Below are 27,404 nucleotides of genomic sequence, written 5' to 3'. Positions count from 1 at the left end.
AGAGTGTTTTTTCCACCGGATATATCATGATCATTAGTGTCTTGGCTCAGAAAAAAGGGAGGAGCTCGGAGGAGATAGGCGGAACACCGGTAGGCAACTGCCATGACAGTGGCTTGGTGGTGAAGGCTAATCGAAAGACCGTAAATCCTATAAATCTGAATCCTACAAATCCTTTCGGTAATTGATCTTTTATCGATAATAGCCAGCTTCACATTTTTTATTTCTTTCAATCTCAATCTTGGCTTGAAATAATTTTGTTGATTCTTGTTTTCAAGATAAGATACATTGTTAATTAGCCTTGCAATAATATATGAATTACTTCTACTTGTATTTCATTAATATTTTTCTTTCGTCTTCCCTTTTAATTGGCCCCTCGTACTAATTTCCCTTTTTTCATGGCTTCTCTAATCAGTGCCCAGAAGCTGAACTAGACAATCGAAGTCCCAAAGTTTATAAAATGCTAATCATCAAGTAAATTTCTTTGTGCTTCTCATAGGACAAAGAGTTGATATGGGCAATCAAATTGTAATGTTTGCTTGTGTCTATATATAATTAGGCGAAAGAGTTGATCATAGGCAATCAATTCACTGTGCAACTAGTCTAAGAAACCATCATAGTAGCACCACTACCTTACAGTGTCCCCTTAATGCATATATATTTCGAAGATAATTTATCTCCTTCTAAGTTTTTGGACCAGTGGTATGCAATTATTGGATAGTAGTGTCACTAAATAGTGTCCTGTAATAATGATGGTGTCATTAAGATACTGTCTTAGTTACAAGACACAATTTCTCCTATTTTGAGGTAAATTCTCCTGTCCTCTCCTCAAGTGACATAAAGAGGATATTACGTGGGATAGGAGAGTATCTTTGCCAACAGCCATGTGAGGAAAGTGAAAAGAGAGGATGACTTTACATTTGGATAGAGCTGATTTTAACATGCAACTGTTTATATATCTCTTATTCGTATATATTTTATTACGTGATCTATCACGGTGGAAGAAATACAAATTGGATATTTCTAAGTTACACACAATAATTCTTCTGATGTTAGAGAAGCAGTATCTTGTTAGACCAAGTCATCCAGCTCATGTTTAAACTCTAAAGTGCCTGCCATCATTACAACTATAGTGGACATGTGATTGCTGACTCATGGACAGCAGGGAGGGCAGTAACCTGGACAGAAGGAATACTGCACTGGCTGCAATATTCCTTGACAGCATGGGCAGCAAGCACGCCTGTTTTTAGTTTATTGTGTGTGTGTGTGTGTAAGATGTATATAAAACATCTAACTGTCCTTTTTGTAGTAGATATATAAGATCCTTCCTGTAAGGCCGAACATGTATGAGTGAATGATTTATTGAGATCAGAAATTATAACATGGTATACTGAGCCTTTCTGTCTAACGACAAAAGATCCTTGTTTTTTTTTCTCTTCCGCATCACTGTTTCCATGGCTGAAACTAATAATGTCAACCCTATTTTTCCCCCTCCTGCAACTTCATCCGTCAATCCCTTCTCCTCTTCCATGACTACCATAGTGAATATTAAGCTTGATCGTGCCAACTATCCTCTATGGTTGGCGCAGATTTTGCCAATACTGAAGAGTCGTGACCTGATGGGTTACGTCGACGGCTCTCTGGACTGTCCTCCGAAACACTTGGCTGGAAATACTGCTGTCAATCCGGAGTATGTTACATGGGTGCAACGCGATCAAATGGTTCTGAGTTGGATCAATGGCTCGCTGACTGCTTCCGTTCTAGCAACTGTTGCCAGCAAACGCACATCTCGTGCGTCATGGGAGGCTCTTGAGCAGCGTTACGCATCCACTTCTCAGAATCGCATTCTCTTTCTGCGCAATGAATTGCTCCTGACCAAAAAAGGCGATCTCTCAGTAGCTGATTACTTGGATCGTGTCAATGCTATTTCCGATAATCTTGCCCTCGCCGGACAACCAGTAAGTGATAATGAACTGGTTCAAATTATTCTTAATAACCTTGGACCTGCATTCGAGATGACTGTCAATGCAGCTCAGGCACGTGATACTCCGATCACGTATCCAACCCTTGAAGCCCTCCTTTTGACCACGGAGAGGCGCATGATGGAACAAACTGTACCTATGGTGGAAGCTACTCCAGTCAATGCTTTTGTAGCTGCAAGAGGACGTGGTGGACGTTCTCGTGGAAATGGACGTGGTGGTTTTCCGTCCAATCGAGGTGGTGCTTCGCCTATCAACCAGCGAGGTTTCTTTCCTCGCAACACTAATCAGCGTAATCCTGCCATTAATGGGGAACGCTTCAATACAAGTGGAGAGCGAATCACTTGTCAAATTTGTGGTAAGCCTGGCCATCCTGCTTTAGATTGTTATCAGCGCATGAATGGTGCTTATGAAGGACGTATTCCAACCAAACGTCTTACTGCTATGGCCTCTTCACCCATTACTTTGAATCGACAACAAAATGGCACCTGGTTATTGGACACAGGAGCTAATGCCCATGTCACTCCTGATATTCAAAATTTGGTAAATCCAAAGGAGTACAATGGTAATGAGAATATCGGTGGTGTAGGTAATGATACTGGCCTTTCCATTAAACATTATGGTTCAAATAAAATCAGTACTAAGGCTTGCTCATTTGAACTAAACAATATCCTTCATTGTCCATCCGCCTCCACTAGCCTTATTTCTGCCCATAAATTCACTCTTGATAACCATTGCTACCTACTAATATTTCCTCATTTTTTCCTTGTCAAGGACCTCAAGACCCAGAAGACGCTTTTCCAAGGGAGATGTGAGAATGGGTTATACCCATTTCCAGGTGGCGGTGGTTTACCCCAGTATCCTATGTCAACATTCTTAGGTGTTAGAGTCTCAGCCAAAAAATGGCATTCTCGTCTTGGTCATCCTGCGTCTTCAATTATTAAGCTTTTAATTTCAAATAATCAAGTACCAAGTCATGGTACTGCCGATGTACTGTTTTGTGATTCTTGTCCTTTGGGCAAGAGTACCAAACTTCCTTTTAGCAAGTCCGAGTCTGTGTCTCACTCTCCTTTGGAACTTTTGCATTCCGATGTGTGGTGTTCACCAGTTATATCAATTGAAGGTTTTCGTTATTATGTTTTGTTTGTCGATGATTTTTCTCGCTATTCTTGGATTTTTCCCATGAAACACAAATCTGAAGTATTTGGCATTTTTGTCACATTTAAGGCGCATGTTGAAAAAATGTTTAACACATTCATTAAAACCCTTCAATGTGATGAAGGTGGTGAGTATAAGAGTCAAGCCTTTAAACAGTTTCTTGCGACTCAAGGTATTTCCCAACGGTTTTCATGCCCTAAACATCCTGAGCAAAATGGAATGGCGGAACGAAAACATCGCCACATAGTCGAAACTAGTGTTGTCATGCTTTCTCATGCCCACATCCCTGACAAATATTGGTTTGATGCCTGTTTGACAGCCACATATCTAATTAATAGGTTACCAACTAAGGTTTTGTCAAACAAATCTCCATATGAAAAGCTATTTCATCGAAAACCGATTTATGTATCCTTTAAAGTCTTTGGGTGTAAATGTTTTCCTTGGTTGACACCCTATGCCAAACACAAACTTCAACCCAAGTCTAAGTCTTGTGTTTTCTTAGGATATTCGTTGAATCACCAAGGATACAAGTGTTTGGATTTATCCACGAGACGAGTGTATTTGTCTCGCCATGTATTATTCGATGAGGATTCCTTTCCCTTCCAGGAACTTACATCTCTCAAGGAAAACGTCTGCACAAAAGGTATCTCTCCACCCTCTGAGCTTCTCTTTCATTTTTCAGATCCTCTCCCTGGTACACCAACTAACCACAGTCTAGCCCCACCCAATGTCCAACCCGCCACTACAACTAGGTTCCCAGATACTCCACCACTAAATGAACCACCTGCTCCTACTCCCAATCTTGCCCCCATTACCAGTTCTCGTGAACCTCTCCCAAACCAAGATGAGCAAGAAATAGTTGCTGCTGTCCCTGTGAACCCAACTCCGTTACAACCCTGTGATCCCGTGCTGATTCCTGACCCCCCTCTCATCCATCCTATGACCACTCGGTCTAAAGCTGGGATACAAAAGCCAAACCCGAAATATGCTTTGTATGTTAATACTGACACTCTGGTGGCAGAACCAACATGTTTTAGTCAGGCCATAAAGCATAAAGAATGGAGGAATGCAATGGCTCAAGAATTCAGTGCCTTGCAGCGCTGTGGTACGTGGACTCTTGTGCCTTACCATCGTGCCATGAACTTATTGCCAAACAAGTGGGTTTTCAAGATTAAACGACGTGCAGATGGCTCGATTGAGCGCCATAAGGCTAGGCTTGTGGCTAATGGCTTTCATCAACAATCCGGGATCGACTATACGGAGACCTTTAGTCCAGTTGTCAAGCATAGTACCATTAGACTTGTGTTGAGTCTGGCAGTTTCACGGAGGTGGCACGTTCGACAATTGGACGTTCAGAATGCATTTTTGCATGGGTATTTGAATGAGGATGTGTACATGAAGCAACCACCAGGTTTTGTTGATAACCAGTATCCTAACTATGTTTGTAAACTACAACGTAGTTTATATGGTTTAAAACAGGCGCCTAGGGCCTGGTTTCAACGATTTTCTGAGTTTCTCCTTCAGTTAGGGTTCCAAGAATCCATGTGTGACTACTCCTTGTTTGTTTTTAATCAAAGAGGAGTTTATTTGATTTTGCTTATTTATGTGGATGACATATTGCTCACAGGAAACAACACTACTCAAATGGCATGGTTGATCACGAAGCTTAGCACCTTGTTTTCCATGAAAGACTTGGGTCCCCTTAGTTATTTCTTGGGCGTTGAAGCCACTTACGTTGGTCACAACCTGCATTTGACTCAATCCAAGTATGCTCTGGACTTGCTTGAGCGAACGAAGTTTAAAGATGCCAAGCCAATTTCCACTCCAGTTTCTACAGGCAAAAAATTGAGTGCTTATGTTGGTGAACCCTACAAACATCCTGAGCAATATCGTAGTGTCGTTGGTGCGTTGCAATATTTAACCATCACGAGACCGGATCTCTCATATGCTGTTAACCAGGTGTGCCAATTTATGCACTCCCCCAAGGACACTCATTGGATGGCAGTGAAACGTATCCTGCGATATTTAAAGGCCACGTATGATCATGGTCTTGTCTATAAACCTGGAGATATGCAACTGCATGCTTTTTCTGATGCCGACTATGCGGGCAATCCTGATACCCGTCACTCTACAGGAGGTTTTTGTATTTATTTGGGGTCCAATCTGGTGTCTTGGAGCTCAAAGAAACAGAAGACTGTCTCTCGGTCAAGTACAGAAGCTGAATATAGGCAATTAGCCTACACGGCTGCTGAGCTATCTTGGTTCAGGTCACTATTCAAAGACCTTCATCTGCATCTTCTTCTTCCCCACATATGGTGCGATAATGTCTCTTCCATAGCCTTAGCTTCCAATCCAGTATTTCATTCACGGACAAAACACTTAGAGGTCGATTATCACTATGTCCGTGAGAAGGTGGTTCGAAAGCAGCTTCTGATACATTTTATTTGTTCTCAAGATCAACTCGCTGATATGTTTACAAAGGGCTTGTCCTCCTCGCGTTTCAAGCTTTTGGTGTCCAAGCTTCCAGTTGTTTCTCGGCCTGTCAGCTTGCGGGGGGCTGTTAGACCAAGTCATCCAGCTCATGTTTAAACTCTAAAGTGCCTGCCATCATTACAACTATAGTGGACATGTGATTGCTGACTCATGGACAGCAGGGAGGGCAGTAACCTGGACAGAAGGAATACTGCACTGGCTGCAATATTCCTTGACAGCATGGGCAGCAAGCACGCCTGTTTTTAGTTTATTGTGTGTGTGTGTGTGTAAGATGTATATAAAACATCTAACTGTCCTTTTTGTAGTAGATATATAAGATGTGCTTATATGGTCTTGGGCTACTCCCCATATAGCCAATTGGTTTTATGGTGGAACCTCAATTTCATCATGGTATCAGAGCGGGTTGTCCTTGTGTGAAGCCAAACGGCCACACACGCTCCACGTCACCCAGTTGTTGTCCACGTGTAGGCTTGAAAATCCGCCACACGTGCGGGGGCGTGTTGAGAGTTGTCCCACATTGGTGAGGGACAAGGTTTGCTATGTGCTTATATGGTCTTGGGCTACTCCCCATATAGCCAATTGGTTTTATGGTGGAACCTCAATTTCATCATATCTGTCATAATTTAGAGTATTTAGTACGTGGTTGTTAGTAATCTCACTACGTATGATAGTTTCTTTTGGTTCTCTTTGCAGAGCCAATGATTATTCATTAAGAAACCAGAAACAAAGAGCAAAGAAAGCCTAAAAAAATTTCACAAGTGGGGGGCAGTTGTGACAATCTACCACAGTCTGGACTATTGACAACTATCCAGAATTTCCAGATATAAATAGTGGTAAATTATAAAGGAAGAAAAAGAAAACCGAAGGGAAACACAAAGTTGTTTCCCACATGTCTGTCAGAATGTCACCTCTCTCTTTCTCACTCTCTGATCATGACCCATGTTGGCAGCGGTTCTTGTGCCAATAGTTCATAGATCTACACAGTTAGATTCTTCATATCAGTCCATTGGATTTGGATCCTTTCCTAAGCCCAAAGAGAGGATTCTCCTTACCAACATATGTGGATCGTTAGATTTTTATTCAACGGTTATAAACTAGAAGATTTCTTTAAAATTATAATAATTATAATTGTTGTATGAAAATCCAACGGTCCACGTATGTTGGATAAAAGGACCTCTCCTTGAGCTTTGGAGAGGATCCAAATCCCAGTCCATTGAACTTTGATATATCTACGTACGACGACAAGAAAGGCACCATCTTGATAGAATTCTTAGGACTTGCCTTGTCTGCAGTTCCATACACTTCTATCTCCTTCTATTTGTACAATCACATTTAAATTATGGCAACATTTTATATCAATATTATTTTTTGTCTTATTATCTCTATAAAAAAAAAAATTCAATATAAAATATTGACGTGACTTAATCGTGACTATACAAAATAGAAGGGAAATGAAGTGTTTGGAATGGAAGGGAAGAGAAACCGGATCCGAATTTTTATCCGATTTATGAAGTTGATGAAGCTGTATGTCAGGTGGTCAGCTACATTAAGGCTGTCAAATGTCATCATGTATTACAAGAATTAACTCGGAATCAGATATTATTGCTCAATAACAGCCTTTACAAACGGCCTTGCAACAATTAAACGAGATATAAACAGGTATACGAATTTTTTTATTTTATATAAAGATATATTTACATTAAGGGTATGAGGCAATAATTGGCTGTAAATTAAATCATTATACTCGAAATTCAAATTTAAGACTTTCTTCTCATAAGAGATTTTTTTAATGTGTCGGAAACACAGTTCAGTACACAAAGTGTCATAATACAAGTAGTTGAATGCTTGCAAAAAAATTTTGACCACTTGTATTATGGCACTTGGTGTACTGGATTGTCTTGCCACTGAAAAATTTATTCTTATTTACAAATAAAGAGGAATACTATGAAACTGTAGTACTAAATAGCTTCAGAAATAGGACTTGTTTTCACATTGCATATATGATGCCATTTAGGGCAAGATGTATGTCCTTTTAGCTTGTAGTATGCGGCCCCTTCATAAGATTTTGGTTATGTTTGTAACATCTTTATATGTTGTTATTAATTTACGTGTTATAATATATGAATGTACAACAAATTTATGATTTAAGACATATCTAGTATAATAAATAAAATAGAGAATTTATTCTATACTTATTTTTTCCTCATGCACACTCATGTTTATTTCTAGCTATTAAATTGAATAAATCAAATATAAAAATCAAAGTATATAAATAAACAGAAATATATAAAAAAAAAAAAAAAAACTTTCATAAATCATTTCTCATCAATATACATATTATAACACAAGTGATTTGATGCACCGCATGACATCGATCACCTTCAAAACTTTATTCATTTAGACTACAGTAATTATATTCTGACTATCCAATCACCAGACAAAGTTGCATCAAATTTGTGTGAACACATAGCTAATCAATTAATGGAATGCCACATGTGGGTCCAACCACATGTATGAGAAAAATGGTTTCTTTAATTTGCACGTCGTTGAACAAAGTTACGTAGAAATTCCTCTTAAATTAATGGAAACGGTGAGAAAAAGGCATTTGCATGAAAACAGTATTATTTTGGTCAGCCAGTTTTCACTTATTCTCCAGTCAATGGTCCATTCCCATATCCATAAATAAAGTTTTGAAACGAGACATCGATCTTCAAACAATCATAAGAAACAATCTAATTAATCACCGGGCATACATTAAAAAATATTAAAGGAAAACTTCGGATCCCTTCAACCAAATCTATCTAATCACTTAATTCATATTTTTGAAATTTAATCCAATGGTTAAAATTATTATAACTTTTAAATGAGCTCCCTATTTGTAGCTGTTGAATCAAATTTCAAAGGTTCAAATTGATTAATTGAGTGAATTTGGTGGAAGGAATCCGGAGAGGATATCTTTCCCATATTAAACCCCCACTAAAACTTAAAATAGTATAACCAGACATGATTCTCCTTTCTGGTTTAATTAAAAATAAGACCCATTAGCTATTTTTAATTGCAGTGATACTAGCATAATTAGCTAGGTCCGTTGCACGTCTCTATTGTGTTGGAATATAGTAGATAAATTAAATTAATTGAAAGATTCTTTTCTAAAGATTAAAAGAAATTGAAATTGTCAACATGCCATGCATACGTGAAGACAAGAGAGCGCATGCTTTTAAACTAACGAAAAGTTAAAAAAAAAGTTTTAGTTTTAATGAAAAATGATAAATAAATGTGTTGTGAATAGTATCAAGAAAAAGTTAAAATGTGATTTTTCGTTAAAAGTGAACAGTACCAATAGTGTTTAGTTAAAATTCCCTTTATTTTTAGGAAAACTAATGAAAATGGCTTGAAAACTTTGAGTTTTAATGATAAAGACAAAATAAAGGGTAAAATGAATAGTACCATGATTAACTTTTTAGTATAAAAATGTGATTTTTCGTTAAAATAAACAGTACTGTGAGTTTTTCGTTAAAACTCCATTTATTTTTCCTAGTGTTGAAAATCGGACTGGACGACCATCCCATTAAGTTAATTCAGAAACAGATGACTGGTTTGTTTTATTCGATTAAATACATTTTAATCGATTGATTAGCTAACTTGACCCAAATTCTGTTTGGTTAAACAGTCAAATTAACCAATTCCTTGAGATGATATTCCTCTTTGTCACACAACAGTCCAACTTTCCATCTGCACGCCTCGGAAAGTAAACTACTTTGGATGGTAGGGAAAATGAAATTGATGTATGTAAATTAAAATTACATCATATCTGTTTAAACAATTAGCTTTTTTGCCAATTGGAGCGTGCTGTAAGCATTATTTTGTATCATGAAATAGTGACAAATGTGACTTTTAACCTCTACTAGAAGACAACAGAAATGGCTTTTAGCTATAGGGTAATATAATTAGTCAACAGAGTTAGTAGTGAGACTAGCTTCTTCCACTAACAGATATTTCTTATAAGGGCAAGTGCAATTAGTCAAATAGGTAGGTGATAATTAATTAACCCCCTTTCCCTTGATATCAGCATCCATGAAATTATGCTTCATTATCTTCCGTTCAAGTAATGCCAAATTGTTTTGACTAGATGATGCCCCTAAGGCGATTCATTTCTCTTTACTAATGCAAAGACATACATCATACCAGTGATATATTCTTTCATGTTCTTAGTTTTATAGTAATATATACGTACAATTTGAAGTCATCATACCAGTGATATATTCTTTCATGTTCTTAGTTTTATAGTAATATATACGTACAATTTGAAGTCATTTTTTCAACTTCTAGAATATTCATTCATTTTGGTTAAAAGTATATTTAGTTTGTCTGCAGATGTGCATGCATATATGTACGATATATTAATGTTTAATTTCAAGTTGAGGTACTAAGGGATTTTGTTATGTTGTAAAGAAGTGGGTTACTTCTCATATTGTCAATTAGATTTATATTAGAATTTCAATTTTTTTTCATGGCATCTGGGCATGTTATCCATGTGTTGAGTCAACAGTTCACTTGCTCCCATGTCTCCTCATATGTGTTATTTTCGTGTTAGACTTAAACAAACTCACGCAAAATGTGACATGTTGATAGTACATATTTCATATTAAAAACTTTGCATAAACTTATTCAGAGATGAGTTACTCTTCGTATTGCCTCTCAACTTTCTTTGATTAACCAGTGTGAAATCAATATGCACAATTGGAAATTAGGTTGCAGGAAGGAGTATTGACCGATGCCTGCCATTTGTTTTAGCTTTGATTAATTAGGCGCATGAAGTCCCACCAAAATTGACCAATATTCAATCTCAAGAATTCTCACTCACCATGCATGTGGCCCCCACAAAATTCCAGTGTTTATATGGACCAACCTTACCAACTCAATAATAATGAAAGGAAATCGAAAAACCTAGGGACGAACGACACAGGAAAACAGGTGCTTGTTGATATTGGGAAAAAGTCCAATTTTAGGTGGGAAAGAAAATGGAGAGTGATGACATATAGAGGTCCCACTCTTTCTTAAACAATCAATAATTAGTTGATTCCATTAACCAAGATGAAACTTGCTGAACAAAACAAAATTTTGATTCATTTATAAACCGATAGATTAGAGAGGTGTCTCCTCCGGGTCAAGTACAAGACAATTAAGATAAGCACGAGCATTTTGTGCGTGTATGAGAGAGCTAGAGAGAGAAAGACACACACACACACACAAACACACAGCTTGGAGAGAGAGAGGGATATTAAAAGGACACAAGTGTGAAAACTGGAAAAAGGAGATCGAGAGGCAAAAAAGAAAAAGGTAGAAGAGGGCTCACATGATTTCCAACAATATTCCACGGAAGTTGCAGCACTGGCATGATCTGTATCCATAATGTGAGTATTAGGTATTAACTTTCTTATGCCATGAAAGTCTTGGAATATCTACGTTTGGATGACTTTAATTCCATGGTTTGGATTCTTTGGAACCAAACAAAAACTTCTCAGAAGCAACTAAGAAACACTTTTGCATCTCCTTCGATCCCCTCTCTCACGGCATCTCGGTTATAGGAAAATGTTTGAGTACTTGGAAGAAGGATTGAGGCAAGTACTACTCTCACCATCAATATGGTGTTTATATTTTGGGGGAAAGAAACTGATTTACAAAGTACTCCTTACCTAACCTAGTATACTTGATTGCTTTCTCCTTTAAATTCTCATCGATTCCAAATTTTTCAAAGTACTGATATATTGATGGGTATAGTCACTCAAGAAGACATTACTTGATTGCGATTCGTGATTCATTTGTCTCTATTATTCTCTTATTTTTCTTCTTTTTTCGATCATAGTCTCTGGATCCCTAGTTTATGGGGATGACAAACAGCATGTTTTCTTTGAGAACTAACCTTTAATTAATCGCACAAGTTGATTGTCATCAGCTTATTTTCACCGGATAGATATATACTATACCTCCATAGGATCATTATTTGCAAGAAACATTCTTTTCCGGTAAAATATAATTGTCGATCTACTGCTAGTATTTAAGATCTCTCTCTGTCTCTATCTCCCAAGGATTAATCATAATAAAACCCCATTTTTTGTATGGATATTATGAAATGGGGGATTCATTAAATATTAGAACATAATTAAGAGGTAAAGCTTTAATTTCTTTCTTGTTTGTTAATTGATTCCAGATGGGCAGATAATAGCTGAACTCATGTCAACATGTTGATGATTACTAATAACTTCCATCTTTATTTTCTTAATCATGTCCACCACTTAGGGTACGTTGCTGTTTAAGTTATGCTTGAAAAACGTTATTCTCTCTATTCCCATCTTACCAAATAAGTTTGCAAGATGGCAACATATAGTACAACCAGAAGAGTTGGGAATATATCAGTAGTTGTATCTCACTGTGGCAGAAAAAAATACTGCTAAACTACCAATTAACAATAGTTTCCCTTTTCTTTTCTTTTGAAATCCACTGTAATTTAAATCCTGGTTGGTGGTGTTAATTTTCAGCAACGCACGGACCTAGCTGATAAAGAGGAAACTAATCATTCTAGGGAACTAAGCAGCTAGATAGCAATAATGGATGAGCTAGAATTTGGTGATCAGGAAGTTGAGAAGAGTAACGAGATCAGCGAGGAACAAGTAGAAAACGGATCAGTGGGATCATCCCAGAAATGCTCATCCTTCGATTTGAATGAAGAAGCAAGTAGTGACAGTGAAGAAAGAGGCAAAGGGAATAATGCTGCATATAATGATAGTGAGGGAAATGAAAGGCGGAGGGTTAAAGTAAGGCAATATGTGAGATCAAAAATGCCTCGTCTACGGTGGACTCCTCAACTCCATCTTTCTTTTGTGCATGCTGTTGAACGACTGGGTGGCCAAGATAGTAAGTTTCTAGCTAGATACATACATATATATACATGTACGTCCTTTTACATCAAGATGAACAGTAATTTCTTGCCCTAAATATGCGCTCTTGATCAATAGTAATTAAGGTTTATAAGTAGATAGATTTTCATCGAGAGGAGGGATTCAAACTTGAAATCGTTTTTAATACTTAAAAATAAATACCATGTACTATATGGGAACATTAAGATCAAGTTAAAGTATTGTTATTACTTGTTTTAATTACGTCCTCTTTACATTAATAATGTTTCTGTTGTTTTCTTATCGATGCAGGAGCAACTCCCAAGTTAATTCTTCAGCTAATGAATGTGAGAGGACTTAGCATTTCTCATGTAAAGAGTCACTTGCAGGTTCGGAAATAATTCTTTTGTCAAAATAATCGTATCCTTATAATTAAATCAGATTCTGATAGAATTAATTTTCTCTTTTTTTCCAATCTAATTCCTCCCAATCATGCATTTTCCAATTGTCAGATGTATAGAAGTAAGAAGCTTGACGGGAATGGCCAAGGTAAAGATTGATCTAATATCATCTTTGTGCTGTTTGGTATAACATTAGCTAGATTATGTTATTTAACAACTTTTATGTTCAAAATAATATCTTAAATAACTGTCCAAATTATCAAACAAAAATTTCAGGAAATAGTCCTTTATAAAAGTCATTATGTTCATATGTGATAAGTATTGTTCATGGAAAGGAAAGTGAAACAATTTATTCATCCATGCAACTCCTATTTTTTATGCAGTATTATCTGAAAAACACGAATCCAAGCGCGGAAGGGATAACATATCTTGCATGGTGCACCAAACAATCAACCAGCCTTGTCGACATGTATACTTTGGAATGGACAACGGTGGCATTGTTGTAACAACAAATCCACACGACTGTCAGAGCCAACCACAGCCAGATTTTAAAGCTGTCTCAAGGTATATATACATTACACACTAACACTACAAGAAATCAAGATCAACTGTCACGGACATTGTTGGCACAGAATGAGGTAGCTAAAGCCGTTAGCTACTTATAATAAACATGCCCGGTAACGATCATTAGGCATTGATAGTGACTTTAGCCACCTCATGTCGTAGTGATGTATGTATTCTTGTAGTGTAACTATTCTTCTCTTTGATCTAGCCATAGGCACTAACATCACGCTTCTATTGTTGTTATAATTAGGTCAAGTTCTCTACTAAACAAAGAACTTGTACATGGCAACAACTCCAACAATTCTATGGGTAAAATCTTGCAAACTGTACCAATAAACCCTAGCCGGTTTCTGGAGGACAAGAGGTGGCCTCCATCAGAAACGATTAACCAACAACAATGGAGGGCTAAAAGAATACCTGCTGCCAAAATCAGTTGGTCAGATGATTGTAATGGCTCCCAATCTGACCATCTAATGCATCATATGCACACCACACCGAGGTTGATAAGGGAATCCCACAATATAAGGCCACCAAACTGGAACCTTGGAGAGAGCAGAAACACAAGGCAGTTTCCATCAAACTCACACAATTCTATCACCAATTCCAGTTGCTACAAAACTGAATTCGAGCCGCCATTTGGGTTTGAGGTATGCTTTACAGTCTGCAGATTAGTCTACGGACATATACAAGTTATTTCTTATTCATCTTAATTACTACCTGAATTTCGTTACAGTTAAATGAAGAAAAAATATCGAAGTACAAAGAGTGGATGCCACAACTGGAGTTGGGTCTGAGTCAAAGTGTTGAGAATTATGAGGAAAAGAAGATTATTTCCAGACATCGTATGGTTGGTGAAGAACTTTATGGAACTGGGCAAAGAGTTAAACAGGAAATTAGCACTAAACTTTCTCTTTCTCTTTAATCCTTGTAGTCGACCTAGTCTGGTCGACCCCACATATATAGTGAGGTGCAAATAGTGAATATAGAGGTATTCCAAACAAATTTCCAGTCTATACAAATTTATGTCATGTAGCCAGCCCAGGCTTCATTGTCATTGAGGAGGCTAAAGTTCTCAACGTATGCCTGGGTATGTGATGAAAATAAAATTAAAAAAAAAAAAAAAATGTTACGAGCGAGAAATCTTGTGAAATACTTGTTGATCTAAAAGCATTAGAAGCTTAGGGTTTTCCTTTCTCTTTTTTTGGTGGTGCTTTCGGTTTTCATTCCTTAAACCCTCAATGGTATTATGGTAACAAGGTTTTTCATGCATGAAAGAAAGGGTAAAAACTTTACGAGCCCCGCGAATTTAATTTTCTTCTTTTCATTCTAAAGAGTACTAGGCACCCCACCTCCAATAGGTGGGTAGCAAATCACAAAAACTTCCAAATTTAATTAACAAAAACAAAAAAAAGTATTGTGCATGTTGGCTACAGATGATAGGGTCCCCTACACACAGAGTTCTTATTCTTCTCATACTCATAGTTTAAATTAGATTTGATAAACCAAGTCTGATTCCAATTGTTGCAGAACAATCACACTCCAATATGGAGACGCCTAATACTGAAGATTATGTTGGAAGTAAATGAAATTTGGTTTTGATCTAATGGCTGAGAAGGAAGGAACCAACAGTTAAGAGAATGCTTAGTCTCATAGGACAAGTATATGCTTAGATTTCTGTTTTATGAATCAAGGGCTGATATAGCTTGTAAGGAAAGTGTTGTGCTGATATTTTAATAAAAAATATCTATATTTGCTCTCTGTGAGAGCTCTAGACATTCCTCTGAAAACCTTTTCTTCTTCTGTGTGTTTGACATTCCCCCGAAAATATCAACTTCAAAACATTCTCAGAATTTATCATGGCCTCAGAGCTTAGGTTCTGATCAATTTCAGGACTGGGCGTTTTGTGTGCTTCGTACTTCTGAAAAAAGGAGGGAAACTCAATCCCAGAATTTTTGAAAACCTCATTTGTTCTTACAAGGTCTCGCATGGCTACTTCGAGTAATGGAGGAGATCTGAGGGCTCTTATCTTTAACGGGTCCAACTACGATTTTTGGTCCATCAAGATGAAGACCATATTCAAATCATATGATCTCTGGAATTTGGTGGACAAGGGTATTGAAAGCGCAGAATCTGGAGATGATTCTAGTGATGAAGATCAAAAGTCGGTGAAGAGCTCAATGAAGATTAATGAAACCAGAGATGCAAAAGCTCTAGGTATCATTCAAGGGGCAGTGTCTGACGAGATCTTTCCTCGAATCTCAAACTTTGAAACCTCCAAGACTGCGTGGGATGTTCTTCAACAAGAATTTCGTGGTGACAAAAAGGTTAGATCTGTCAAACTACAATGTTTAAGGAGAGATTTTGAGTACACTAGAATGAATGATGGTGAAGCTCTATCTGCTTATTTAACAAGGATGACTGACATTGTGAATCAAATGAAAACTCTTGGTGAAGAACTATCAAACCAAAGATTAGTGCAGAAGATACATATTAGCCTGCCTAAATCCTATGATTCCATCGCATCTATTATAGAAGAAACTAAGGACCTTGACTCTATTGAGGTTTAGGATGTGATCGGCACATTGAAAGGATATGAGCAGAGGTTAAACATGCACTCTGAAAGCTTAGCTGAAAAGGCTTTTTTTAGCCTAAGTGTGACTAAGAGAGATAGCAGTTACAAGGCTCAAGGGAACAACTCAAATCAAAAGAAATTCTAGAAAGGAAAAGGGAAGAAATGGGATAACAAGTATACTCCACAATCAAAATCAGAAACTAGCAGTGATTCTACTAAAACCAAGGTAAAATCTGTGACAAATTACACTATGGTGTTTACTGGTTCAAGGGAAAACCCTAATGCACCAAGTGTGATAGGTTTGGTCATCTAGCAAAAGATTGTAATCCAAGAAGGAACCAAGCTGTCAACTATGCACATAGAGCAGAAGAAGATGAAGTAAATGTCTTTTATGCTTGTAGTGTTGCAAGAACTGAAAATAAGGGAGGAATCTGGTACATTGACAGTGGATGTAGTAACCATATGACTGCATATGAATCCCTGTTAATCAACATTGACAGAAGCTTCAATTGCAGAGTTAAAATAGGGAATGGACAACTTGTGGAAGCTACTGGAAAAGGAACTCTTGTTCTAGAGACAAAAGGTGGAAGAAGATTCATCAAGGATGTGATACTTGTACTTGGCCTTGATGAAAATCTCCTTAGTGTGGGACAAATGATTGCTCATGGCTACTTCTTACTCTTTGGGGACGATATGGTGGAGATCTTTGATGACAGAAGTCTCCAAAACTTGGTAACACAAGTTGGCATGACTGAAAACAAAAGTTTTCCACTTATGCTAGAGTACAATGACTCAATTGCTCTAAAAGCAAGCGTTGCAGAGAATTCTTGGTTATGGCACAAGAGGTTTGGACATCTCAACTTTCACAGTTTAAAGAGATTGGAGAGATTACAAATGGTGACTGGACTTCCTGAGTTACAAGAAACTAAAGAAACTTATGAAGGTTGCATACTGGGGAAGCATCACAGGGACTCTTTCGAAATTGGAAATGCATGGAAAGCAAGCTAACCTCTAGAACTCATTCACACAGATGTGTGTGGTCCAATGAAAACACCTACACTCAGTGGGAACAGATATTTTCTGTTATTCATTGATGACTGCACCAGGATGGTTTGGGTATACTTCATGAGAAACAAGAGTGAAGTTTTTACAATCTTCAAGAAATTCAAAGTGATGGTTGAACTTCAGAGTGGTCTCAAGATCAAAAGACTAAGAAGTGACAAAAGTGGTGAGTTCACTTCCATTGAGTTCCAAGAATTCTGTGAAGGGGCAGGATTACAGAAGCAACTGACTGTGGCCTACACCACAACAGAATGGTGTAACTGAGAAGAAGAACAGGACTGTGGTTGAAATGACCAAGTCAATGTTGCATGATAAGAAAATGCCATTTTCCTTTTGGGGTGAGGCAGTCAATGCATCTGTGTATCTTCTAAACAGGTGTCCAACTAAAGCACTTGAGAAGAAAACACCATTTGAGGCATTTAGTGGCAGAAAACCAAGTGTGAAGCACTTGAAGGTGTTCGGATCAATCTGCTATCCATAGATACCATCTCAATTAAGACACAAGCTTGAAATCAACAGTATCAAGTGTGTCTTTGTAGGCTATGGAAGCTGTGAGAAGGGCTATAGGCTCTACAATATTGAGTCACATAAAGTAATTATCTCAAGAGATGTGGTGTTCAAAGAAAATGAAGCATGGAATTGGGAAACCAAGAACATTGACACCATCTCATTTCCATTAACAATGGAAAAAGCACAAGCTGATGTGCAAATTGAGAATGAACCTGTTATACAAGGTGGAAGTCAAAATGATTTTTCAACACCAACACAAGGATCTCAGTCCACTACTTCAAATGCAGAAGGACAAGAACTGCAGGGTTCTTCCCCAAGAACAACTCCATTAAAAATGAGGAGTTTAGATGAGATCAATGCAGTTTGTAACTATTGTATTGCTGAACCAGAGAGTTTTGAAGAAGCTGAAATGGATCAATCTTGGCAGAAAGCAATGAGTGAAGAAATTGTTATGATTGTGAAAAACTCTACCTGGAAATTAGTAAATAGACCGAGTGATAAACCTGTGATAGGTGTGAAATGGATCTACAATACCAAACTGAATCTGGATGGATCTATAAAGAAGAACAAAGCAAGATTGGTTGCCAAAGGCTACTCACAACAACCGGGGGTATATTTCAATGAAACCTTTGGCCCAGTGGCAAGGTTAGACACCATCAGAATCTTGGTTGATCTTGCTGCTCAAAAGGGATGGAAACTTCATCAATTAGATGTTAAATCAGCCTTTCTAAATGGCACTTTGGAGGAAGAAGTGTACGTGGATCAACCACAAGGTTTTGAAGTTCCAAATGAAGAAGAGAGTGTGTATAAGTTAAACAAGGCTCTGTATGGACTCAAACAAGCCCCCAGGGCTTGGTACAGTGAGATAGACTCATGTTTCAACAAAAGTGGATTTAACAAAAGTCCTAGTGAAGCTACCTTGTATACAAAAACTGGTGAGAATTCTGATATGTTTATTGTGTCCATATATGTTGATGATGTGGTCTTTACTGGCAATTGTGAAGAAATGATTGAAGAATTCAGAAAAGGCATGATGAGACAATATGAGATGACGGATCTTGGCTTGTTGCATCACTTCTTGGGAATTGGAGTAATACAAGATGTTACTGGAATCTTCATACATCAATAGAAGTATGCACAATCATTGCTTGGAAGATTCAATCTGGAAGGATGTAAATATGTGACAACACCATTGATCACAAATGAGAAACTTTGTAAAATGGATGGTTCTGAACCTGCTGATGAAAGTCTATACAGAAAAATGGTTGGGAGTCTACTTTACTTGACTGCCACAAGGCCTGACATTATGTATGCAGCCAGTCTCTTATCAAGGTTCATGCATAATCCCACAAGAATTCACATGGGAACTGCTAAGAGAGTACTCAGGTATATCTCAGGGACCTTGGACTATGGAATCAAGTATGAGAAGGGAGAAGAAGCAATCCTAGTAGGCTTCTGTGACAGTGATTGGGGTGGCAGTGAAGATGACATGAGAAGTACTTCAGGATATGCATTTGCATTTGGTTCTGGAATATTTTCTTGGGCCTCCGTCAAGCAACAAAGTGTTGCACTGTCTACGGCTGAGGCAGAGTATGTGAGTGCTGCAATGGCTACCTCTCAAGCTATATGGTTGAGGTTTGTGTTAAAGGATTTTGGTGAAATGCAAGTGGATGTTACACCACTTATGTGTGACAACACATTAGCAATAGCTATGACTAAGAATCCTATTTTTCACCAGAAAACTAAACATATCAAAAGGAAGTTTCATTTCATAAGGGAAGCATTGCAGGAGAATACCATTGAACTGATCTACTGCAAGTCTCAGGATCAAATGGCAGACATCTTCACCAAAGCTCTACCAAAAGAAAGATTTGTCTATCTCAGAGAAATGTTTGGGATCAAAACCAGAATTCATTTGAAGGGGAGTGTTGGAATTAAATGAAATTTGGTTTTGATCTAATGGCTGAGAAGGAAGGAACCAACAGTTAAGAGAATGCTTAGTCTCATAGGACAAGTGTATGCTTAGATTTCTGTTTTATGAATCAAGGGCTGATATAGCTTGTAAGGAAAGTGTTGTGCTGATATTTTAATAAAAAAATATGTGTTTGCTCTCTGTGAGAGCTCTGCACATTCCTCTGAAAACCTTTTCTTCTTCTGTGTGTTTGACATTCCCCCAAAAATATCAACTTCAAAACATTCTCATAATTTATCAGATTAATCCAAGTCAAAGTTCTACTCCTAGTTGTAGTCTAGTTCTGATTGTATATTATGTTTCTGTATTCCTCTTCCACATGGATTGCTTTGTATTATTCCTATAAATATTAGTGCTCAATGCCTTGCTCATTATTGAGTTGAGATTACAAACTATATTCTATTGTCTTTCATGGTATCAAGAGCCAGCATCTAACGACAAAGGTTCAAATTAATTTTTTTTCTTTCTACAGCTATGACGTCTTCTTCCTCTGTTGCTGCTCCTTCTGTCACAAATTTTCTCACGATCAAGCTTAACCGCAACAACTACACCCTATGGCGTGCCCAGTTTCTTCCCTTGCTGCACAACCGTAATTTGTTGTCCTATGTTACTAGCGAATCTCCCTGCCCTGCTGTGTTTCTTCTTGATGCCAACTGTAAAATCACTGCCAAAGTCAATTCATTGTATGGTGAATTGATACAAAATGATCAGATGATTCTCTCCTGGATTACTAGTTCTCTTACTCCCAAAGGTCTTTCTACAATTGTCAACAAAATTGATTCGGCCTCTGCTTGTCGTCTCTTCAAGAACGATATGCTTCTACGTCTCAGAATCGTATTATTCAAATGCGTACTTAATTAATGAAAACCTCTCGTGGTGATCTCTCTATTGCTGATTATCTCGACAAAGTTAATGTGATTGCCGACAATCTTGCTCTCTCTGGGGCCCCCGTTTCTGAATCTGATTTAGTTGCCATTATTATGAGCAAGGTAGGTCCTTAGTATGAGACCACCATTGCTTCCTCACAAGTTCGTGACACTCTCATCACCTACGATGCCCTGGAAGCTTTACTCTTGAGTGCAGAACAACGTCACAACGTTTTCTCTCTTCCCTCTTATGTCGGCACCTCTGCTTTTAATATTGTGCGTGGTGCCTCCCGCAGCCGCAGTAGTTCGCTTTGTAGTGGTTGTGGTGGTGGCTATTCTCGTGGAGGTGGCTATTCCCGCAACTATAATGGTGACTCAATTTTTTCTCAATCTTCTTCTTTTTTTGCAGCCCCTTCCCGTGGTTACCCTTTTTCCTCCAATGGCATCCTCGACCCTGCTCCTGGTTATAGTGGGTTTACTCTAGCATCACTGGCCTTCTCCTCATCTGGATGTATTCAGTGTCAGCTTTGTCAACTTTATGGTCACTCGGCTATTGATTGCTTCAATCACCTCAACATGTCATATGAAGGTAGGGTTCATTCGTCTCGTATTCAAGCTTATGCGGTTGCCCCCTCGTCTTGTGGTTCTACCACTGCTCATGTTGCCCCGTCTGTATAACAATGGCTCTTTGACTTCGACGCCAATTCCCACATAACCAATAACGTGGGACAACTTCACAATCCTCGTGAGTATTATGGAACTGATCAAATTCGTGGTGTGCATGGTGGTCCAGGTTTGCAAATCTCCAAAATTGGTGACTTGTTTCTTCACACTAAAACTGCTTTCTTTCGTTTGCCTAATACTCTTTTTTGTCCTCAAGACTCCACTGACGTAATTTCTTTGAACTGTTTTACAGATGATAATAATTGTTTCTTTACCTTACATCCCCGTTTTTATCGTGTGCAGGATTCACGAACGGGGATGACCCTTTTACAAGGCCGGAGTAACTGTAATACCCAGTATTTAAAAAAGAAAAATGGTTATATATGTGTGTGTGTGTGTGTGTGTGTGTGTGTGTGTGTGGGTAATTATTTTTATGTAATGATTTTATTAGATTTATTTTATGCAAGAACCTACTTTCGATATGTAAAATAGTTTCAATGTAAAATCCTTTTTGCTACAAATTATTTCAAAAACTAGCTAGTATTTATTTCATGTTCATATGTGATTAGAGATGTTTTTAGTTTGAGTTGGAGAAGATGATTATGATGAGTATGGCTTGATTTTCTCACAAAGGGTCGAGAGTTTGAGGTTGGACTAAATGAATAGTTTTATCTTGATATTTTCTCTTAAAGATGAGTTGGCAAGTTTGTAATCATTAGGAGTTAATGATTTGGTGATTATTCACCACTCTAAATGTGGAGGTAGGAAGTCTATAGAATGTATACATTGGCTTCTTAGCATGCATGAGGCAATATTTTGTGGTATTAGGAGTGCTTACTCACTAGCCTAGGGGAATCTCAATCATTTGAAAAATATTTCTATCCTCAGTGTTACTCAACCAAGATTCCAAATACTCCAATGAGATTGAAGCTTTTATCAAACTCCATTTGTATGCCTATTGATTGTAGATTTACCCATGTGTTTTGATCTAGGAATAAAACTTAAGCTAAAGCTCAATGTGGCCTTAGATGCTTGTATCCACCTTGCATGATATTGATTAACTTAACACATGTCTCTTTGCCATTTGAACACATACCATTATCAATGATTAGGTTAACATTTGGTGTGTTTCTATTGGAACACATAATAGGGCTAATGATTAGCTTAACATTTGTTTTCTTTCTATTGGACCACATATCATGGGTAATGATTGGTGATGATTCATCCCCCAAATTTGGAGAGGTGGGATTCTACATCCCTTAGAGTTTGGATGTGGCCTTTATGTATTTGTCCACATGCATTGTAATGATGATCAATTACTAATGTTTCCAATGATTGATGTCCAAGTGTTGCAAAACAAGTGAAACGTGTCATTAAATGCTTAATTGAGGATTCCATTTCTTTCTCCATAAAGACAGATGGAGGAAAGAACACGGAAGGGAAAAAGATACACCAGCAAGAACTTAGCAACAACAAGAAAGATCTCTCCTTCTCAGACCGCTCTCCCCACCATCCCTTTCTTTTGCCTTATGTAAAGGCTCTAGGTCATCTTCAATGTTTTTTGTAAATCTCTCTTAAATAGGGAAAACACTAATGCATATGCAACTCTAGTGGACGTAGCTGATTTGGTGAACCACTTAAATCTTTGTGTCCATTATTATAGTATTTGCAAGCTTTCATCTTAATCTCGAAGACAATTCTTCACTTCAAATTCCAAACCAAAATTCTAACAAACCAATATTAATAGAACAATACTGAGTTTCAAAATGAACTACAACTTTATACATAAACAATCCAGGCATCTGTTCCATCCAAAGTGTCTAGTACCATACCTTTAATTGTGGAGTTGATGGAGAGAAATGATGATGTTTTGTGGAGAGAGAGAGAGAGAGGAGGAAGAAGAGGAGGATGGTAGATTTGTAGAAAAGAAAGGAGATAGAAATTTGAAAGAAAAGGATTAAGCAGTGGTGCTTGAGGGAATAAAAGGAGAAGCAAAAAGATGATAAAAAGACATTAAAGTGTAGAGTGTCATGTGGGAGGAAGATGAGAGTCGGGTAGAAGAAAATGATCCGGTTTGTGGGTGAGAAAATAGAGGAAATGAGGTAAGAAGAAGTAGAAGTGGTGGGTTGAAATATATATATATATATATATATATATATATATATATAAAGAGGTTTGGAAGGGGAAAAGCGAGAAGTAGAGTTTCATGCCTTGTTGCTTTTGAGATACTTATTTCACTTTCAATTTTTTTCACTAACATGGATGTCTAATTCTTGTCTAAACTAATAACAGGTACTAGCAAGAAGAAAGTGAACAAGACGATGGTAATTCTGTGGAGTGGTAAATGATCAATATTTTAAATGATGACATCAAATATTATTACATTTGTTACTAGTTAGTTTAATCTATGCTTATATTTATATATGGTAAGTAAGTGATTATTAATCTTTATGTGCAGTACATATACATATACATATGCATTGCAAAGCAAGAAAAAGAGTTATGTTGTGTTAAGTGTTGACTTGTGTAAAGTGTTTGAGTTGTGAGAATATTTAAGGGCTGAAATTTGCCTTGAATATAAAATAATGAAACCTTGTATACGTCAGGCGTCGGGGGAAGGGCTTGAGTATGCAATTGGTTGATTATAAAATAATGAAATCTTGTATATGTCAAGCGTTGGGGGAAGGGCTTGAATATATAATTGGGCGTCGAGAGAAGTGTCTATATAATAAAGTGGAAATTGAGAATTTAACTATAAAACTTGGGTTTAAGGGATGACTAGGAGTTAACTCATATTCTAAGGTATTCGGAGCCAAGTGGTATAAGCATGGTATGGGACGTGCAGGCTTGGGTGCCTTAGGTATGTGTTGACGGGATTAGAAGGGAGTGAGTACATTCATCCATCTCATTTGCATATGTTTCATGCATCTCACTTGCATATATGCATTCGAAAGAATTGTTACAATTTAATTATTGTACTTTTTGTTGTGAATTAGTTTGTGTATTATTGTTATTCTGCTGCGTATTCGAAAAATTTTATGTAAGATTTTGTTATATGTTGTACGGTATAATCGTTGTAATTTTATTTTATTTTCCACCATATCTTGGTTGTAGAATTTATTTTTATAGCTAATATATGGCTCACACCCTAACTTGTGGATAGTCTTTATTCACGGGTCGAGAAGTGATAGTAACAATGGACTCTACCCATGCCGTTCCTCTTATCAAACTCATGGTGTGTTTGCTTTATTAGGTAAACGTGTAACTGATGCTTTGTGGCATTCTAGGTTAGGTCATCCTTCATTTTCAATTTTACAACATTTAATTTTTGCAAATATATTGCCAATTAAAGGCTTGTTTTCTAGTAAATTTTGTCAATTTTGTCCATACATTACCATTTTCTTTATCTCCACCCATGTCTTCTTCTCCTTTAGAATTAATTCATTCTGATGTTTGGTCTTCATCCTCTTTGTTAGTTTCTAGCTTTAAGTATTATGTGGCATTTGTGGACGATTTCTCTTGTTATACTTGGCTTTATCCACTAAGGTTAAAATCCGATATTTTCTCCACCTTTGTTACTTTTAAAAACTTGGTTGAAAATATGTTTAGTGTTAAGATTAAGGCTTTTCAAACTGATGGTGGTGGTGAATTTGTTAATCATGGTTTTCATGGCATTTTATATCGACTCACATGCCCCCATCATCTTGAACAAAACGGCTTGACCAAATGTAAATATCGACATTTAGTTGAAACTGGACTTACTTTCTTAGCCCAATCCGATTTACCCACTTCTCATTGGGCCGAATCTTTTCACACTGCTAATTACATAATTAATCGTTTGCCCACTCGTCTTTTACAACATATCTCTCTGTATGAAAAATTGTTTAATAAACCTCCTCAATATAATTTTTTTAAGGTTTTTGGTTGTGCATGTTTTCCTCATTTGCGTCCGTCTAATAATAATAAATTGCAATTTTGTTCTAAGCGTTGTGTTTTCTTAGGTTATTCTTTGAATCACCATGGTTATCGATGTTTGGATCCCTCTACGAGACGTGTCTTTCTTTCTCGCCATGTTGTGTTTGATGAGAACAGCTTTCCATATAAAGAACCCATTGTTACTTTGCCATCGTTACTCTCCTCGTCTGTGGATCCAGTCCTTGACATTGGCCCATCACATCATCCCGTCCCTGCCTTTGCGCCCTCTCCACAACCAGATGCCGCAGCCCCACTGCCTGTTCCCGCAGTCTCAGCCGTCCCTAACCAACAGCCTGCAACTCAGCGTTCCTTGCTAGTTTATACATGCAGAAACAAGCATGTGCCTCCAGTCCAGCCCCCTGTCCTTCCCACCCAACCACCACCCTTATCTTCTCATTCTCCGAATTAGACACCACCTGCAAACCTGCTGCCACTTGCACACTCCTCCGGTACAAGGGTTCCATCTACTTCCGAGGTAAGTGCTTCGACTCATTCAACGGTTGCTCGGGCCAAAGCTGCTCTTCATAAATCTAATCTGAAATATGCTTTTGCTACTACTGTTGATCACGACTTTGTTGAGCCTACATGTTTTAGTCAAGCTAATAAGGTTTCAGAATGGCGCATGGCGATGGCTGACGAGTTCAATGTTTTTCAAAAGAATGGCACGTTGGTCTTTGGTGCCATTTCAACCCAATATGAATATTCTTCCCAACAAATGGGTTTACAAAATCAAGCGTCGTTCTGATGGTTCAATAGAGCATTACAAGGCATGGTTAGTGGCTAATGGGTTCCATCAACAAGAAGGCTTGGACTACGGTGAGACGTTTAGTCCTGTTGTTCATCATGCAACTATCTGGTTAATTCTCCCCATTGCTATTCACTTTAATTGGCCACTTCGTCAACTTGATGTCCAAAATGCGTTTCTACATGGAACATTGAATGAAGAGGTGTATATGCGGCAACTATCAAGCTTTATCGATCCACAACATCCCTCTCATGTTTGAAAATTGCACTAATCCCTCTACGGTCTCAAACAAACGCCTCATGCTTGGTTTTTGTGTTTTTCTCACCATTTGGAAATTTTGGGCTTTATATCGTCACATGCTGATTTGTCCTTGTTCACATTCTTTGATGGTTATGTGGCTATTTACCTGTTGATTTATGTGGACGACATCCTTATTACATGAAATAGCTTACCCCACATTACACGTCTAATTCATCAATTGAGTCAAGTGTTTTCAATGAAGGATCTTAGCCCTCTACATTATTTTCTCGATATGAAAGTTCATCGCACTAGCACCGGTCTTCATCTCACTCAGACAAAGTACATGACTGATTTTCTCAAATGCACCAAAATGTTTGAGTGTAAACCGATTTCCACACCAGCCATTAATGGACATCGCCTCAATTTAAGTGATGGTGAACCCTTGTCTGACATCACTGAATTTCGTAGTGTTGTGGGCGCCTTGCAATATCTTCTCTACGCTCGATCCGATATTGCGTTCGTTGTTAATCAGGTTTGTCAATTTATGCATAAGTTAACCACAACTCATCGGGTTGCTATTAAGCGAATCCTCCGCTACCTTAAAGCTACCCCCAATCATGGCATCATATATTGCCCCAGTTCTCTTCATTTCACTGCCTATGCCGATGCAGACTATGCTAGTGACCCTGATGATCGACGCTCTACTGGTGGCTATTGCATTTTCCTAGGTGACAATCTCATCTTCTGGAGCTCAAAGAAACAACTTGGTGTCTCTAGTTTAAGTACGGAAGCTGAGTATCGCCAACTTGCATACACCACTGCTGCTCTTTCTTGGTATCGTACTTTGTTTCGTGAACTACATCTTCCTCTTGCTCCTCCACGACTATGTCTCTTCCACAGACCAGCTGGCTGATCTCCTTACAAAGGGTTTATCTGTTGTTCGGTTTTCGTTCCTGTCCAAACTTCCCGTATGTGGTCACACGGTCATTTTGTAGGGGAGTGATAAACCAAGTCTGATTCCAATTGTTGCAGAACAATCACACTCCAATATAGACACGCCTAATACTGAAGATTAATCCAAGTCCAAGTTCTACTCCTAGTTCTAGTCTGGTTCTGATTGTATATTATGTTTTCTGTATTCCTCTTCCACACGGATTGCTTTGTATTATTCCTAAAAATATTAATGCTCAATGCCTCGCTCATCATTGAGTTGAGATTACAAACTATATTCTACTCTTTAAAGTTTAACTTTAAAGTAAATATCACCTAAATCAAAATATTAAAAGTACTATAATGTTTTGGTTGCTTGAC

General features: G+C 37.8%; 4 protein-coding genes across 4 annotated transcripts; all 4 read left to right on the top strand.

Annotated features, from left to right (window-relative positions):
• Positions 1-10,867: 10,867 nt before the first annotated feature.
• On the top strand, positions 10,868-14,612 carry LOC137726827 (myb-related protein 1-like). The gene is made up of 7 exons (XM_068465782.1): positions 10,868-11,041; positions 12,167-12,542; positions 12,836-12,912; positions 13,036-13,072; positions 13,308-13,488; positions 13,739-14,135; positions 14,222-14,612. The coding sequence occupies exons 2-7, from the start codon at positions 12,236-12,238 to the stop codon at positions 14,408-14,410; spliced, it is 1,188 nt and encodes a 395-aa protein (XP_068321883.1). The 5' UTR covers positions 10,868-11,041; positions 12,167-12,235; the 3' UTR covers positions 14,411-14,612.
• An 861-nt stretch (positions 14,613-15,473) lies between these two features.
• Positions 15,474-16,055, top strand: LOC137723093 (uncharacterized). The gene has a single exon (XM_068462256.1). It carries the CDS (start codon positions 15,474-15,476, stop codon positions 16,053-16,055), a length of 582 nt encoding a protein of 193 aa, XP_068318357.1.
• A 467-nt stretch (positions 16,056-16,522) lies between these two features.
• LOC137723076 (uncharacterized) lies at positions 16,523-17,068 on the top strand. Its single transcript, XM_068462232.1, has one exon. It carries the CDS (start codon positions 16,523-16,525, stop codon positions 17,066-17,068), a length of 546 nt encoding a protein of 181 aa, XP_068318333.1.
• A 1,783-nt stretch (positions 17,069-18,851) lies between these two features.
• Positions 18,852-19,574, top strand: LOC137723013 (secreted RxLR effector protein 161-like). Its single transcript, XM_068462170.1, has one exon. The coding sequence runs from the start codon at positions 18,852-18,854 to the stop codon at positions 19,572-19,574; it is 723 nt and encodes a 240-aa protein (XP_068318271.1).
• Positions 19,575-27,404: the final 7,830 nt, after the last annotated feature.

The sequence above is a fragment of the Pyrus communis genome, chromosome 2 (genome assembly GCF_963583255.1).
Source record: "Pyrus communis chromosome 2, drPyrComm1.1, whole genome shotgun sequence".
Classification (NCBI taxonomy): domain Eukaryota; kingdom Viridiplantae; phylum Streptophyta; class Magnoliopsida; order Rosales; family Rosaceae; genus Pyrus; species Pyrus communis.
Note: the sequence above shows the minus strand (reverse complement) of the source record. Positions and strands in the feature narration are given on the sequence as shown.

What these genes read in the sequence shown, in the direction of transcription:
- LOC137726827 (XM_068465782.1), top strand. Translation starts at nt 12,236, where the DNA reads ATGGATGAGCTAGAATTTGGTGATCAGGAAGTTGAGAAGAGTAACGAG. An exon ending in ACGACTGGGTGGCCAAGATA is followed by an intron (nt 12,543 to 12,835) that starts GTAAGTTTCTAG and finishes TTATCGATGCAG; the next exon opens with GAGCAACTCCCAAGTTAATT. An exon ending in ATGTAAAGAGTCACTTGCAG is followed by an intron (nt 12,913 to 13,035) that starts GTTCGGAAATAA and finishes TCCAATTGTCAG; the next exon opens with ATGTATAGAAGTAAGAAGCT.
- LOC137723093 (XM_068462256.1), top strand. Translation starts at nt 15,474, where the DNA reads ATGGCTACTTCGAGTAATGGAGGAGATCTGAGGGCTCTTATCTTTAAC.
- LOC137723076 (XM_068462232.1), top strand. Translation starts at nt 16,523, where the DNA reads ATGACTGCATATGAATCCCTGTTAATCAACATTGACAGAAGCTTCAAT.
- LOC137723013 (XM_068462170.1), top strand. Translation starts at nt 18,852, where the DNA reads ATGGATGGTTCTGAACCTGCTGATGAAAGTCTATACAGAAAAATGGTT.